At 42.3% G+C, this 15,798-nt stretch overlaps 1 protein-coding gene across 1 annotated transcript; it reads right to left on the bottom strand.

Annotated features, from left to right (window-relative positions):
* Window positions 1-864: 864 nt before the first annotated feature.
* On the bottom strand, window positions 865-12,232 carry CLRN2 (clarin 2). The gene is made up of 3 exons (XM_008051905.1): window positions 11,878-12,232; window positions 4,060-4,239; window positions 865-1,374 (listed from the first exon to the last, which is right to left on the bottom strand). The coding sequence occupies exons 1-3, from the start codon at window positions 12,128-12,130 to the stop codon at window positions 1,109-1,111; spliced, it is 699 nt and encodes a 232-aa protein (XP_008050096.1). The 5' UTR covers window positions 12,131-12,232; the 3' UTR covers window positions 865-1,108.
* Between the last annotated feature and the right edge of the window lie 3,566 nt (window positions 12,233-15,798).

Raw genomic sequence — 15,798 nt, 5'->3', positions numbered from 1 at the left:
TATAGACTCTGGTTCCAGATTTCCTAGATTCAATTCCTCATCTCAGCAAGCTACCAGCCCCTCAATGCCTTAGTTTCTTCATCTGTAAAATGGGGCTAAGATAGTACCTACCATCTGAGTTTGTAATGAGGGTCTAATGATTTAATACATATAAATCTCTTGTATGTAAATAATATATATTGTACGAGGGGACCAAAAAATACCCTGGACTTACCTCCTTTTGGAGGGTGGGTGTCTTGTAGTACAGGCTTCCCCTGCTAGGTAAGTGTTCTAGGAATCCTTCTTCTTCAGTGTAGGAGCTAACATTGTTGTGAGAGGCTGTGTTCAGCTTCAGTAAAAAAAAATTTTTAGACTCTTTCAACACATTTGTTCATTTCATGATGGGTGATTTATGAGTACACCTACCCACTCCGCACTGAGTGTTCAGCAGTTTTTGACCAAAATGGCATGACCCCTGTGCCCCAACCTCCCTATCCACCCAATCTTGATCCTAGCGACATTTTTTTTTGTTTCCTCACAGGAAAAAAGTCCTCAAAGGGAAGTGTTTTTGCCAATGTGGTGAAAACATGAGACCAAAAAGTGGCAGAAGCGCTAAAAGGCATCAAAATTGACAAGTTCAAAAACTGTTTGAGCAGTGGGAAAAGCATCTTGATAGGTGTATTGCATCAGAGAGTACATAGAAGGTAACAGAAGTTTAAGCATGTAAGAATAAATACACAATTTTAAATAAATACATTCAGATATTTTGGGTGCCCATTCATATATATGCATAAATTTCACAATATATTAATACATGTAAAATATTGTCCAGCATGTAATAACCACTTAAAAATAGTTATTTTCATTCCTAGTATTATTGCCACTATCCAATTCTGGTGTCATGTGGAAAGATTAGGTGCTTCTGGAAGGCAGAGACAGAAGTGTAAAGCAACCAGGAATTCTGGGGAAGTTTTTCTTTCCTGGCCCAGGTACCAGCCTTGGTTCCTCCACATCTTTCTTGTTACTGACAAGAACATGGCCGTTATGTATTAGTGAGGCTGCAAAAAAAGTGAGGTCTCCATTCACACTACAGAACTGACTTAGGAAAGGGTCTGAGAGGAGAAGGCTATTAATACAAAATATCCTCAGCCGTGACCGTGGCCTCTTCAATTTTCGTCTTGATCTCAGGAAGGGGAATTTGACTGATGGCCACCACGACCAAGTTTGCAGCATGGGCTGAAGCACTGGCCACGCAGATCCAAAATGACTCTTCATACTGTTCCTCCACCACCACAAACTGGAAGAGCCTCTCCTGAAAGTTGGCGATCCGTTCGGTCAGGTTGTGAAACTTCACTGCGGCCATGAAGCTGGCGATGGCCAATGCCACCACTCCTCCTGAAACCCAGAAAGGTCATCCTCACCCATGGCTCTTTTTTGCAGTTGTGATGACTGTGGCACATGTGACAAACTTACTTTGGGTTTAAAAAAGCATGAAGATGATATAAGCTCTAATTTACTTTTAAACATGGTGAGTAACCCACACTATTTGAGGGGGAAAGTCAGGGTGGTATGGGAAAGAGAGAATAGGTTCTATATCAGATCGACCTCGAATCTTCATCCCTTCAATTTCTCCCATAACCTGGTACCATCCTTCCTAGGGGATCTGCAATTGGGGAAGTTCAGTCTCTAAATATCTCAGGATTTCTGTGACGACCATGAGGGCTGTGTGGCAAGATGAAAAAAAAACTGTAATGTGCAGGTTGGGGTTTCACTCTAGGGCCAGACTGTTGCTGTCCTCTTTAATTATCCTCTCCACATTTAAGAATATGGAGAGGATATAAGAGAAGGAAGACTTTGGAAGGAGGAAAGGAAAGTGGAGCAGGGAAAACTGGAAGCATTCCAAACCTCATTTAATTCCCTATCTGTTGATGGAAACTTTGACCTTCTGGGGATGGGCTCTCTCTCTCTCTTTCTCTCTCTCTCTCTCTCTCTCTCTCTCGATTTTAATTAATATTTTAACCACCTTTATTATGCTTATTATGTCTGCATTGAAGAAAATGTGAGCACTAGAGAAAATCATAAACATGAAAATACTACAACTTTATGTTTTCCCTGAAAGCCAGGTAGGTATAAACACTTTGAACATTTTAGTATATTTGTTTACATTTCTTTCTTATTATTAAGATTAGTATTATGGTGGTCTTACTTTGATTTTAGATTTGATTATTTTCACCCTCTCTTGAACATTTTTCCATATTGTTAAATAATCTGTTGTGGCATGACTTTAAATGAGTGGATCCTATTTTCATCACATTTTATTCTAGCTCCGCATTATAATTTGCTTAAGTATGACCTTATTTCTGTTTTTCTTTTGTTTTCTATTTTTCTTTTAATAGAGATGGGGTCTTTCTTGCTATGCTGCCTAGGCTAGATTTGAACTCCTGAGTTCAAGTGACCCTCCCACCTTGGCCTATCAAAGTGCTGGAATTACAGGCAGTGAGTCACCACACCCAGTTATATACGACCTTATTTCTGGATGTCTAGATTATTTCTAATTACTTGATATTATAAAACACTACAATAAATACTACTTTATGTACATTTTTGTTTTCTTGTCTAATTATTTCCCTCGCATAAATCCCTACATGAAAATGTTCAATCAAAGGATATCCACTAAAGTTTTGTTAAAAGACATAAAACAGTTTTACCTCTTTTTAATACTCTCACCAGTAGAGTTTGAGAGTGCTGTCTCTGTGAGGAAGAAAATTCACAGAGATAAATATTTATTTAATAATCAGGGTTGAGCACTTTTTACATGTCAGCCACTATGAGGAGTCATACAAAGATAAACAAGACACCTGTAGTCTAGGTGAGGGTGAACCAAGTATAGAAAAAATTCTACAGGGTGGCCACCATCCGCAAACAAAGGCAAATACATAATAATACAATTGTTGATATTATAATACATGATCATATAACTTTACCTACTTTATACATCATGGTCACCTTGTGACCATGTGAGGGATTATTGACTATTTGACCTGGGTTTTCTGAGATAACCCTCATTTCATGGAATTTTGTTATTTTCATTCAAGATGATTTGTTAAGTGCATAATTAAATGTGAATTAATTTGTGTGTATAAATGTACTTCTAAATGAACTCACACACATACACACATACACATTTTGTCTTGAAAAATAGGTCATGATGGCCATAAATGAGGCCATGGATCAATGAAAAGACAATGAACTTAGAAACAATTAAATGTAGGTTGGAATCCCACCTCTGCTACTCATTGCTGTGTGACATTTTAACTTTTCTGAGTCTTGGGCTTTTCATCTGTTAACATGAGCCTGATAATATCTCCTCATAAGGAATCTGTGAGGTTTGAATGAAATAAGGCATGCAGAATTCCCATGTACATGCCTAGCCCGAGTGGATTTTCAATAAAAGGCATCTAATATAAGGCATGGTACAGTGAAGGTGTTTGGGGAGGTGAGAGGAGGGAAAGTCCAGAGAGCAAACAAGCCCTATTTGTATTAATATGTGCAAGGATTTGGATGGGGGGTTGAGGTGCTCTTGGCAGACAGATGGCACTCATTTCTCCTTCTTAACCCCGGAGCCTGAACAGAGCAGCCTTTCACAGATGTTCTCTTGCTCACACTCCCCTTCTCCTCTGCCATCTGGGAGGTTCCTCCCAGTCTCAGCTGAAACAGCAGCTCCATCTCTTTCCCCTCCCAGGGTCCCCCGCTGTCCCAATATCTCTCTGTCTTATGCCTTTTCCTCTCACCCCAACTTCTCTTTATTGCTTTAAATTCTCAGTCACTCACCTACTCTAACAAGACGAGTCTTAATTGTGAAAGACTCTGCAACTTTTAGTAAGGAGGAAATTCATGCCCATCAAGAAGGTCTTGGACCCAAGAAAGTCAAGACCGAGGTGGACATTTTAATTCCTTCACACCATTTGCCCAATTATTTAGAGCCCAGGATGGTGATGGTGTGGACACACATATCTCTCTCTCTCTCTCTCTCTCTCTCTCTCTCTCTCTCTTTCTCTCTCTCTCTCCCTCCCTCCTTACCTGCCAGGACATTCCATAGGCAGATGCCCCCTGGGCCATTGACTGCCCGGTATGGGACCTGGATCATGTTGAGAATGGCAAAGCCCATGCTGACCAGAGCCAGGGCCAAGGCCAGGAAGAGGAGCAGAAGAATCGTCACATGAAGGCCTGCGTTGAGCTCCTTCACCAGGTGTGGGAAGACTGGGAAGAGAAGACACAGTCGATATTTCAGTGACAGAGCTTGCTTACCATGAAGGTTTTGGAGGAAAGGAGTGAGGGCAATGCAGCAAGTGTTGGGTTTTCAAACAGCAGTAGGCTTCTTGAGATAAACTCATGGCCCCCAGAGTTGCCGCTTGTCAATTAACCAACAGTCCTTTCTTCCTTGGAGTGGACACAAAATAAAAATGTGTCCTGCCTGGCAGTTTAGGTTGCGTTGATCTTGAAATTCTGAGATCCGATGTGAATGAATACATGTAAACCCACAATGGTGACTCAGCAAAGTAGATATAATTAGTTCCTGGTATGATAGACACAATTTTCACGTTGCACAATACTTCATTAAAATATTAATTTGCCATATGAACGTGGCAGAATAAATGAGTGAATATCAATTTGAATTTGTTTTGTCTATATTTGCCACTAGTACTAGCTGTGAAGATGTAATGGTATGACAAGCTAGAGAGCTTCAAATATCACCTGGGAAAGTCAGTTCTCAAAAATGGCAGTCGTGGTTATTGCTGTTATTATTGTGAGCCTTTGCCTTGGAAAAGTCATGTGACTTTATGAACTGAGAGCCGGTTCAGTCAGTTTCTGAACTGAGAATGGGGGTAGAAATAACTGCATATAAATTGAAGGCAACTAGCATTTACCAAGCATAGTCATGGGCTGAGCATTTTACATCTGTCATCTTTTTCAATCCTCGTGACAAAATTTTTTTTTTTTTTTTTTGAGTTGGAGTCTCACTCGGTCGCCCAGACTGAAGTGCAGTGGCCGCTCCTGGCGACCGCAGCCTCGCCTGCTGGGCTCCGGTGATCCTTCTGCCTCAGCCTTCCAAGTAGCCAGAATTACAGGCATGTGCTACCACACCTGGCTGATTTTTTGATTTATTGTAGAGATGAGGTCTCGCTGCCCAGGTGGGTCTCGAACCCGTGGACTCAGGCAATCCACTCACCTCAGCCTCCCAAAGGCGTGGGATTACAGGTTGAGCCACCGAGCCCGGCTGACAAAGATATTTTTATTACTATTAAATTCTTTTACCCACAGGCTTGGAGATATTAAGTCTCTTGTGTTTGGGTAAGGCGATCCTAAACTCTATATTGGATTATAGTCCTATATACCACATGATATAAAATATTTCAAGTCACTATTACTAGTAGTTATAAATGAAGTATTTAAAATTAGAAAACTAAAGAACTCCTGAGCATGCCCATTCCTCAGCAATAACTCTAGGATTATGCTGAATACCACCTGGTGGAATCTGGGCGCATCTTTTGAGCGCTGGCTTCCCTGCTGTTTCATTTGGTGCTTCTGACCAGCCTCCCATTTGTCCCGGCTCAGGGCTCAAAGCTTTCTTGGTTCTCTTCTCACTTCTCTGACCCTTCTCCCCTCCAATTCCTTTGCTGGCTCACCTGCCTCTCACTCACAGAAGGTTGGCATCTCCCAACCCTGATAAGTAGTTTTTTTTTCCTTCTTCCTGTAAGATGTCCTTTCCACTCTCCAGTTTCCAGGCACTCCCTGTTTTACGTCCTTAGTTCTGATCTTTCTTTCTGATTCTGCACTCCCATTTATTTTTATCTCCATATGGTTATCTCATTGGTGTTGGAAACTTTACCCTGGAAGATGAGCTCGATTCCAGAAGGTTTGTCTGTGTAAGGCATCTTTCTTCCCTGTGTTTCCCTTCCATCTCAGCTTCTCTTAGATTTTTTTTTCCCTCTTTTCAAACCCTCAGTCCCTTTTAATTCCAAGCATGGTAGCTTATGCCTGATTTTTATAACTTTTCATTATCCCCTTTCTTGATCATGTAATCCTTAGGGCACATGGCTAGCATAGTAATGCTCACCAAACCCTTAAAATAGAAAATAGTCACCTATGTGATTGGCAAAGATTGAAACATTTGCTAATGTTTCACCATACTGATGGCAGTGTAGGGAAGAAGCACTCTCCAAGCTTGTAGGAATATTAATTCATACAGTCTTTTTTGGAGGGTAATTTGATACGATCCATCAAAGCAAATTTGCTTCTATAAATTTATTTTCTGGAATCCATTCGCATATGTGGTCAAAGCTTGTATCAAAGAGTGGATTTATTTAGTATAACTGCAAGAAATTGGAGAAAAACCAGCATATGAATCAATAGGAGATTGATTTAATAAGTTGAGGTATCCATATGCACACAATTCAGTTCTTAAAAAGAATTAATCATACTCAAATACTGACATGAACCCATATCCAGATTTGATTTAATAAAAAAATTCAAGTAATAGCCACATTTGAATGATGAGGGAGAAAATTTGGGGCATATGGAGTGATGTGAAGAGGATGGTAAGGAGTCCTCAGCTTCCATAGTAGGAAGTGCAATAACTATATTAAAAAAATATTTTCAGAGGGTCTTACAGAGAAAAGAAATTAAAAAATCTTTATTGGCAGAGGATAAATCTCATCCAACCCCCAATTTATGTGTCATACCCCAAGGCTCAGGACCTCCTAGTTAATTGAGATTTTATTATTTTTATATATGTTCTTATTTAGAAATTCAAATCTTTCCTCAGCAGTTTTCATGCTTCGGTTCTATTTACTTTTTGAGGAGTGACTCTACATTTGATCCTGTTACTCGGTGCTGCCCCAGGAAAGCTGTTGCTTACTTGCCTCTCATATTTGTACCCAGTTCCCAAGAGTTTTAGGTGTCTATGACTTAAAAGATAAATTTAGGTTTCCGGTCCATAAAAGCATGTGATCCACAGCGGCAGATGACAACTACCTATACCAGATGTAGACTGAGTGCTGTTGCTTTGTACACATTCTTTATTCTACTGTTCGTGGATACCCTCTGTCTTACAAATGAGGAAACTGAAGCTCAGAGAAGTGAAATAGCTTAGCCAGCTTCCCACAATCAGAAAATGTTGGCTTAACTATTCTGTAACAGGGCCTATAGTAGAAAATCAGAAAACATAGATAAGCTGAAGTTAAAAATTTTTGACACAGTGTTGCTTGAATTCTAGAGGTCTTATTTTTAATTTGAACACATACTCTTATCTTGCATGCATGAAAGCTATGTCACTTGAATACCAGGACTGATTAATCATTTTATCAGAATCTAAAACTATTAGATAATTTGTTTGCGCCTGATCCCAGAGAAGTCCGGCAGTCCTTTCTGCCCCAACAAGGCAAATAAGAAAAGCAGGACAATTGGAGTCAAACCCAGGTCCTGACCATCGGTGGAATAGTTGTGGGGTAGAAAGTAGGGAGGGAACCAGAGAACTAAAAACTGGAAAGCAACCTATTGTGTTAGGTGCTTTCACAATAATTATTTCAAGTATTGATTTCTCTTGTCCCCATTTCCCCATTAATAAAACGGGCATAATGAAATCTTTCTTCTAGCATAGCAAAAATGGAAGAAAATGAGCTACGAGGGGTTGGCTTGAGATACACGTTTTCAGTGTGGATTTGTGCCTAGTACACATTTTCCTGTTTCTCCTTTACTGGATGAGGGCAGCCACTGGTCTGTTTTGTTCATCCCTGTTTTCCTAGTAGAGCCTGGTCTGTAAATACTCAATAATATAGTTGGACGTGTGGCAGCACATACACGAAAATTGGAACGACACAGAGAAGATTAGCAAGGCCTCAGTGCTAGGATGACATGCAGATTCGTGAAGTGTTCCACGTTTTAAAATAAAAAGTTGGATATGTGAACATTGCTAAATTGTCTCTTTCTCCAGCCACTCAAACAGCCGTGTTGACTTGTTTTTATTTCATAAGGTCTAGGTATAGAAAGGGACCTTAATCACTTGTGATGAATAGTTCTTTGGTATTCTTCATGATTTCTATGGAAATTGATTCCCTTGGGTGATTCAATGGGAGACCTCTGTGATGAGAAGAGGCTATTTGTAAATGAGACTCGATAAAAATTCCCTACTCCACAGCTTATGAAGCACTCTCACATCCCCATCTCTACTGATCTGCACATTGCATAGATTTTTTTCCCCCTACAGATGGACAGTAAATGGCAGAAGCAAGTAAGTTCTGACTTCAACTTGGAGGTGGGAGGTTCTGAAACACCCAGTGGCTGCCTCCAGGTTACATTGTGCTGGAATTAAAAGCCGTAGATGTAAAGGAGACTCGATTGGCACTAGAGATCCTTATAATACACACAGTGTCCCCAAGATGCAGCAGTGTAAAGTCAGTCAAACATGAGAGGAGCCTAGCCCTGAGGCTCCCAGTGAAAGCTTTCAAAGAGAATCCCATCCAAGGTACTGTGAATGGATGTTTATATACCTTCATCTGGGACAACCCCAGGGCAGCAGGAAACAAAACCTTCCCAACTACTCCCCTGCTCAGGGCTAATAAGAAAACATCCGTGCTTCAGAGACCAGACCACATAAGATAAAGCCAGAGGGATGCTTCCCATGGGTGTCCTTGTGAGAAGTAAGAGGAAGGAGGCCAAGGAACAATTATTGAGCTCCTCCAATGAGCACGCAGAAAGTACTCATTTACTTATGGCTTGCGACTTGAGGCATTTTAAGTTTCTGGGAAGGTCAGGGGTTTGATCATTAGGTTAATGCAGATACATGACTGCTGTTTAATCCTTTTATCCCATTCAAAGTTTCACCAATATTCCTGTTGTGGCCCAGAAATTGATACCCCAAAATATGGCGCTTTGATATGCTGACCGGAAGAAACCTCAAAGCCTCTCGGACTTTCCCTTCATAAATTCTGTGTCTCCCAAAGCACAGGATGATGTTGTCCTCTGCAGTTCCTTTATCGACCTAAAGTCTAGCTCTGCCAAAGAAGAAAACAATTACCGCTGGTCCCTGAAGGGCCACCGCCAAGCCACAAGTAAAGACACATCCCCTCCCTTTCCTGGAAACGGCGACCCGGCAAACTAAAATGGCGATTGAAACGGTGCCTTCCTTTGTTCTTCCTCGGTGCCTTCTTTGTTCTCCCTCCGCACCCCTTCCCGCACCCGCGAAAAACCCACCAACCTGGATGGAGCTCTGCCAGCCGACCAATAATCGACTGACAGTTCGCCCTAAGCCCCCATAAAGGCTGGAGCGTCCTTGCTTCAGCGCCACAGCCTGACCCTCAGGTCCTGTAGCCACCGCGTTCGATCCATTAAATCTCTTGGCCTTAACGGGTGTTGAGTCTCACTGTGCGCCACCGTCTTTCAGTCCCTTCCCTGAGTTTTGATTAACTAGCTCATATCACAGGAAGAAAGTGAACTCTGTCAACACATCTGGGCAGACTTTTGTCATAAGCCATTATCTGTTCTACGAATCCAACAAACTTGATCTCAGGCCATTGTATGTTCTTCTAACCCACTGAGTTCCCCTAAAAAAATCATTTGCCACCCTCCTGAAATCATCCACACATTCCCATTTCCCCTTTCCTCTGAGTTGAAGGGCATGTAAGTATCTGTACCCCATTGCACTATCAAGCAATCACTCTGTGATTCTCCCCGTTGCATGCTAATAAAGTTGTATGTCATTTCTCTTCTTAATCTGTCTTTTGTCAGCTAATTTTTCAGTGAAAATTCAGAGGGCAAAGGGAAGTTTCCCCCTAGTTCCTACAGTCCCAATGGCATCCTTTACAGTGAAGGGATACGGTTTAGAATTAAGTACTGCACAGAGTTGTCACAGCTCTCTTTTAACATTTTATAGCAGAATGGGGTAAATGCTCAAATATATTTCTTGTATGACTGAGTGAATAAACACAGAAACACATAAGTAACTGCTTCGAGGTCAGTAGTTGGCCCCATGGCAATCACCTGGAATGACAAATTGTCTCTCTCCCACTAACCCTGTGGCAGAAAGGGGGAGTTGGTAGCAGTTAAAGGTATTTCCTTTTGAAAGCCAAGCTGCAAGCTTTAAAGACCCACCAGGCACCAGGCCAGTTTTGTTTAAGAAGAGCCAAATGGCCAGAGACTGGCCATTTCATGGAAATGTAAAAGAGTAACTAATTCGCAGACTTATCCCAAACCCCTCTTTTGAAGTTAACAGTTTACAATCCTACACTTTGCATTTCCTGGAAACCATTTGTTCTTTAAAAAAAATCTGATTTTGCTGAGTACGACCTTGTAAAATTCCAAAGGAAATATGTAATCACTCAACACGACCCCCTCCCTTACCTAAACAAGAGTATAAGAACTCACTTCTCCTGTTCTGGGGGGCTCAACTCGGATGCTTTAACCCTTGAGCTCGCCAGCATAATAAAGCTGCCACTTCGTATAATAGTCTTGGTGTCACAGTCTCTCTATTTTCCCACAGCAATTTCTTTTTAAAAAATTTCTTGTTTATATGGGTGTGTGTTTTGACGTTTATGTTATGCTTTTCATGAAGCTATTTTTCCAATAGCCAGAGTTCAATGTAATTGCTGGGTAGATATAAATATGCCCAGACTGTTTTTCCTTGAATATGCATAACAAATATATATTTTTCCTTTATGTATATATGATGATAGCTTGTATTATATTTGTCTGTAGTTCCAGCTTTCCATCTTTATACATTTAGTAAGATACCTACCCTGGTCAGGTTTCTAAAAACGACTACAATTCTGAAATACAGAAATCAAGAAATGAGTAAAATTTCTTATTCCCTTGCATTGGCATGGTGTTGTTTAATCGTGGTTTAGGACACTGTTCCCACCAGTGATCTGACTGTCTGATTCTGAAGGCTTGCAGAAGAGTACCTTCTTTTGTTTTTTCCTTCTCAGAAGACCCTTCCTAAGCCCAGCTTGGATTCCTGCCTCACCTGCGAAGTCTGCGCAGACTGCTCTGTTTACATCCTGAGCAGCTCTGAAGCAACAATGAATGCCGGCCAAAGTCCGTGCCTGGTCACGTTCAGAGAGCGGTCAAATACCTTACCCGAGATCTCTCCTCCAGTAAACATCCAAGTTAGGCTTTGAACCTGGTAGTCTGATTCTAGATCCCAGGTGCAGTGCCCCTTTGTTTTTTCTTGGACTATGAAGCTTTTATATAAATAGATGTGGAAGTAGTTATCATGCTTCCCGAAGGCTCATTTCTGTAGGCATTCTACACCCGCATGTTGTTGTGGGTGACACTCCAGACCTGTGGCATGGGTCTGGAGTCTGGCTCTGCTGTTTCCTGGCTAGGTGACCTTAGGGAAGTTATGTAACCTCTCCAAGCCTGAGTGCACTCCTCCGCAAAAGGGAAACATTAATAATTTCTTCTTAATACATTTATTGTAAGGCTTAAAAGAGACAAGTGTTACGAAGTGCTTAGTAGAATGTCCGACACATGGAAGTACTGATATTTTGATTGCCGTTAATAAACTATGCAAATATGCAAATCCCTATTTCTAATATTTCTATATGCCTCTATGGAAAAAGAAAGGAGGGAAGGAAGGAGAGAGGGAGGGAAGGAGAAAAGGAAGGAGGGAAGGAGGAAGGAAGAAAGGAAGGAAGGAAAGAAGAAAGGAGGGAGGGAAGGAAAGAAGGAAGGAGGGAAGGGTCTCTTTTCAGTGCTGAACCAGAACCCTTGGCTCACTGTGGACTTTGCCATTATGCCTGAGATTGAGACAGCAGTCAAATTCCACGTTGAGACATAAGCACCCTTACACATTCAAAAAATAAGCATCTAAATCAGCTTTCATGCCCCCAGTATACTCACTCGTGAATTGGGACTGACGGCCCCCAAGCCCGCACTGCCGCACCTTGCACCCTCGGAAAAGCCCATAGTAAATGTCCCCGATGAATTTGACCAGCTCTGGGTCTGTGGCATTCACCAGATCCACTCCAGTCTGACAAAGGATTTTCCCACTCAGCCAGTGTGGCACCGCCAGGGCAACGATGATCAGGATAAAGGAGGACAAACTGAGTAAAGATGCCAGCCCATACCATGCCTTCTTGAACCATCCAGGCATGCTAGTGGGTGCAGGTCATCCCCAAGGTCTCCAAGCTGCAGCGGGAGCTATTGACATCTTCCAGACACTGGGCAATGCCCTGCTCCAAGGTCAGCTCCTCCAAACACACATTTCAAGATTTCAAATCCATCTCCTCGTCCTTCCTCAGCGCCTGCCTGCACAGCCTCTGTTTACTACAACTACATCCGGAAGCCTCTACAGAGACAATCTTCACCTGACTGTGTAGCGGACAGTATTACTGAAGGAAGTAACCCTATATCTCCCCCTAGACTAATGTTTCAGCAGAGGGCTTAATTGTTCCTCGTTTCAAGTATTTAAATAACTCTGGTGTGGACCTCATAATGATGAGGGAGTTAGTAACAGTCAAAAACTAGACAGAGCTGAGGAAGAGATGCTAACTCATCTGAAAAAAATGCATAGGGTGGAAAGAAAACAACAATGGAATGATTAGCACTTGAATACTGCCAACAGTGCACCATATCGAATGTCCATCTCTCTGATATGTGTCCTGGCATTTCTTTCTCTAAAATGTCACTGCTGTCAGAATCTCCAGAACTGTTATTAATACCATGAAACGACTCCTGTTCTTAAGGTTTTAACTGACATGTATAAACAAGGCTTTATGGATTTATCATTGGGTAAATCTGCCAAGGGTAGAATTGTGACTAGATTCCATTTGTGGCTACTGGGGCAGTCTGGACCCCAACCCTTAGCATCCGCTTCCCTGTACCCCTTTCTTTGTCATCTAAAATGGGTCAGAAAAGCGCTTTACTAATGTGTTAGCAAATACTGGCCACACTGCTGGGGTAGTTCTCTCTTCTAACGATGACGATGTCTTTTTCTTTTAACCTGTAGACAAGAAATGAAGTATTCTCTACTTCCTACCTTATACTGTGGTTTTTAAAATTTTGACTTTTACTGTATTGCTCAATGTCAACTTACTGCCATGTGAGATGGCAACAGCCACTCTGTCCATTCCTTTGGGGAGCAAGATTGGGTATAAGTGGAGCAGTAAAAAATTGCTTATTTGGTCACAGAAGCCTGGAAAGGGGTTCAGGAAGTTGCATTGTAAACCAATAGGAGTCCCAGGAATCTCATGTGGAGAGTGTCTAGGAAGCAGAGGAACATGCTAAGGGAAATGTCAACTTCCTCCCTTATAACTAGGGCTCACTTCAGTGACCTCTCTGTGGCAGAGAGGGGCTGAAAACAGTTAAAATTATTCCTTTTAAAAATCAACCCAGCAAGCTCCAGACCTGCTAGACATGGGATGTGAGAAAACCAAATAGCCAAAGGTTGCTTTCCTGGAAATGCAAGATAGTAATTCATTCACAACCTTACCCCCACCTCCTCTCTTTGTGAAGTTATCGGTTTACAACCCCTGCTTGTCATGTATACCCTGGAGACAATTTGTTCTTTGAAAATCTGGTTTTGCTAAATACAACCTTGCAAATTCCAAAGAAAAATGTAGACCCATACAACCCAACTCCCCTCCCTTACCTAAACTAATGTATAAAATCCCTCTCCTCTTTCTCCGGGTTGCTCAGCCTTGGAGCATTAGCCAGCTGAGTCGTGCCAGTGCTAATAAACCTCTACTTTCTAAGATAGCCTCGGTGTCACAGTCTCTTTGTCTTCCCACAACATCTCCACAGTGAAAATAAAGAAGAGTATCTCCAAAGCTTGTGTGGTTGCAATCGTGTGAGGACACTGATTCTCAACCAATGACAATTCTGTCTCTAGAGCACATTTGGCAGCATTTGGAGATATTTTTTATTGTCATGGCTGGGGAGTGGGGACTTGCTACGGGCGTCCAGTGGGTAGAGGACAGTGATGCTATAAATATCCTACAATGCACAGGACAGCTCCATCACAAGAATTATCTGATCAAATGTAAACAGTGCTGGAGTTGAGAAACTCTATGTTGGAGGTACAGGCCATGGGCAGAAATAGCTAATTTGTGAGGGAGAAAAATGCTAGGATCTGTGACGGAGATGAGTAATGTGTGATAAAAGGCCCACATGGATTAATTGCTCGATTGAAGAAATAAACTTTGGTATTTGATGGCACAGTAAGCTTACTCTAGTTAACAATAATCTATACCAGATTTCTTTTTTTAATTTTTAATTTTAAACATGTGGGGTACCGTTCAGGGTTAGGTACACAAATGTACATTATGCAGGTACCCTCGTTGATGAGGTGTGCCCTGCCTCCCCTGGCAGCTTTCCACTACTGCTAATCCACCCATCTCTGGCAGTTTCTCACTACAAAATATTTCAAAATTGCTGGAAGAGAATATTTTGAATGTTCCCAGCATTAAGAGAAGTATTTAAAGCCGGGCTCGGTGGCTCAGCCTGTAATCCCGCACCTTTGGGAGGCTGAGGTGAGTGGATTGCCTGAGTCCGTGGGTTCGAGACCCGCCTGGGCAGCGAGACCTCATCTCTACAATAAATCAAAAAATCTGCCGGGCATGGTAGCACAGGCCTGTAATTCCGGCTACTTGGAAGGCTGAGGCGGAAGGATCGCTGAAGCCCAGCAGGTCGAGGCTGCGGTGGCCGGGAGCGGCCACAGGCACTCCAATTTGGATAGAGCAGAGCGGGACTCCAACTCAAAAACAACAACAACAACAAAAAAAAGCGAAGTATTTAAAGTGATAGATATCCCAATTACCCAGATTTGATCTTTACACATCATATGAATGTATCAAAATATCATGTATACTCCCAAATATATACATCTATTATCTATCAAAAAAGAAACTGAAAAATTATTCTGAAAAAAGGCCCATTTGGAGGGCCTCAAACACGGGTCTTTGACATTCCTGTCAAATGAGGACTTACATACAATCTGAGGTCCAGGAGGACTGAGACTTTACAGTTTTAGACCTGTGTCTCTACCAGGCCTGTTGTGCCATATTGTACTAATGGTTTGTAGAAATCTTGTAATACAATTCCGTGCCTTTTTTTTTTTTGGTTTGTTTTAAGAGCCTTCATTTGTGAATTGTAAACATTTAAAATATACTACAATTTTTGTATCACTGTTTTGGTAATTTTTAAATATACTACAAAACAGAGACTTAAATATCTCCCACCCGCTGACACGGATTCCGGGAACTCATGATTTCCAAGAGACTCAGTGAATTGCACCATTAGAAGTAGGGGTAAAAGCAATAATTAAAATGTCAGTTGACATTTACTGAGCTCCTACTCAAACACACACCGTGCTAAGTACGCTTGCATCACCTTTTACAACCCTTCCCCAAACCCTACAGAGAACAGAACATCATTCTTCCCATTTCACTGTCGAGGAAAATGAGGCACAGGGCAGTTAAGGAAGTTGCTAGGCCACACAGCCATTAAACAGGAGGGCCAGACAGTAGGGCTTCAGGGCCCTCACTCTTATTTAGAGGAAAAATACACTTTAGGTGGCTTGACTTGTCTCCGCAACGGACTCTCAACGCCTCGAGCGCAGCGGCCATGCGCACTCGCCTGCACCCGCCGCCCACGCTTCCTCGCCCTTAGCCCGGAGCCCTGCACCACCCGGAGCCCAGCACGGGCCCGTGGGCAGGAGGCGGGGCTTCGCCCAGGTCCCGCCCCGGAGGCGTGCCAAACTCGGGGTAGGGGCGGGGCCAAGGGCGTGGCAGAGGTGGCCGCGCGCTAGGGGGCAGCAGCGGG

This window comes from Carlito syrichta, unplaced genomic scaffold (genome assembly GCF_000164805.1).
Source record: "Carlito syrichta isolate Samal-C Ts95f unplaced genomic scaffold, Tarsius_syrichta-2.0.1 Scaffold243451, whole genome shotgun sequence".
Classification (NCBI taxonomy): domain Eukaryota; kingdom Metazoa; phylum Chordata; class Mammalia; order Primates; family Tarsiidae; genus Carlito; species Carlito syrichta.
Note: the sequence above shows the minus strand (reverse complement) of the source record. Positions and strands in the feature narration are given on the sequence as shown.

What these genes read in the sequence shown, in the direction of transcription:
- CLRN2 (XM_008051905.1), bottom strand. Translation starts at nt 12,130, where the DNA reads ATGCCTGGATGGTTCAAGAAGGCATGGTATGGGCTGGCATCTTTACTC. An exon ending in CCGTCAGTCCCAATTCACGA is followed by an intron (nt 4,240 to 11,877) that starts GTGAGTATACTG and finishes TTCTCTTCCCAG; the next exon opens with TCTTCCCACACCTGGTGAAG. An exon ending in CCTATGGAATGTCCTGGCAG is followed by an intron (nt 1,375 to 4,059) that starts GTAAGGAGGGAG and finishes TCTGGGTTTCAG; the next exon opens with GAGGAGTGGTGGCATTGGCC.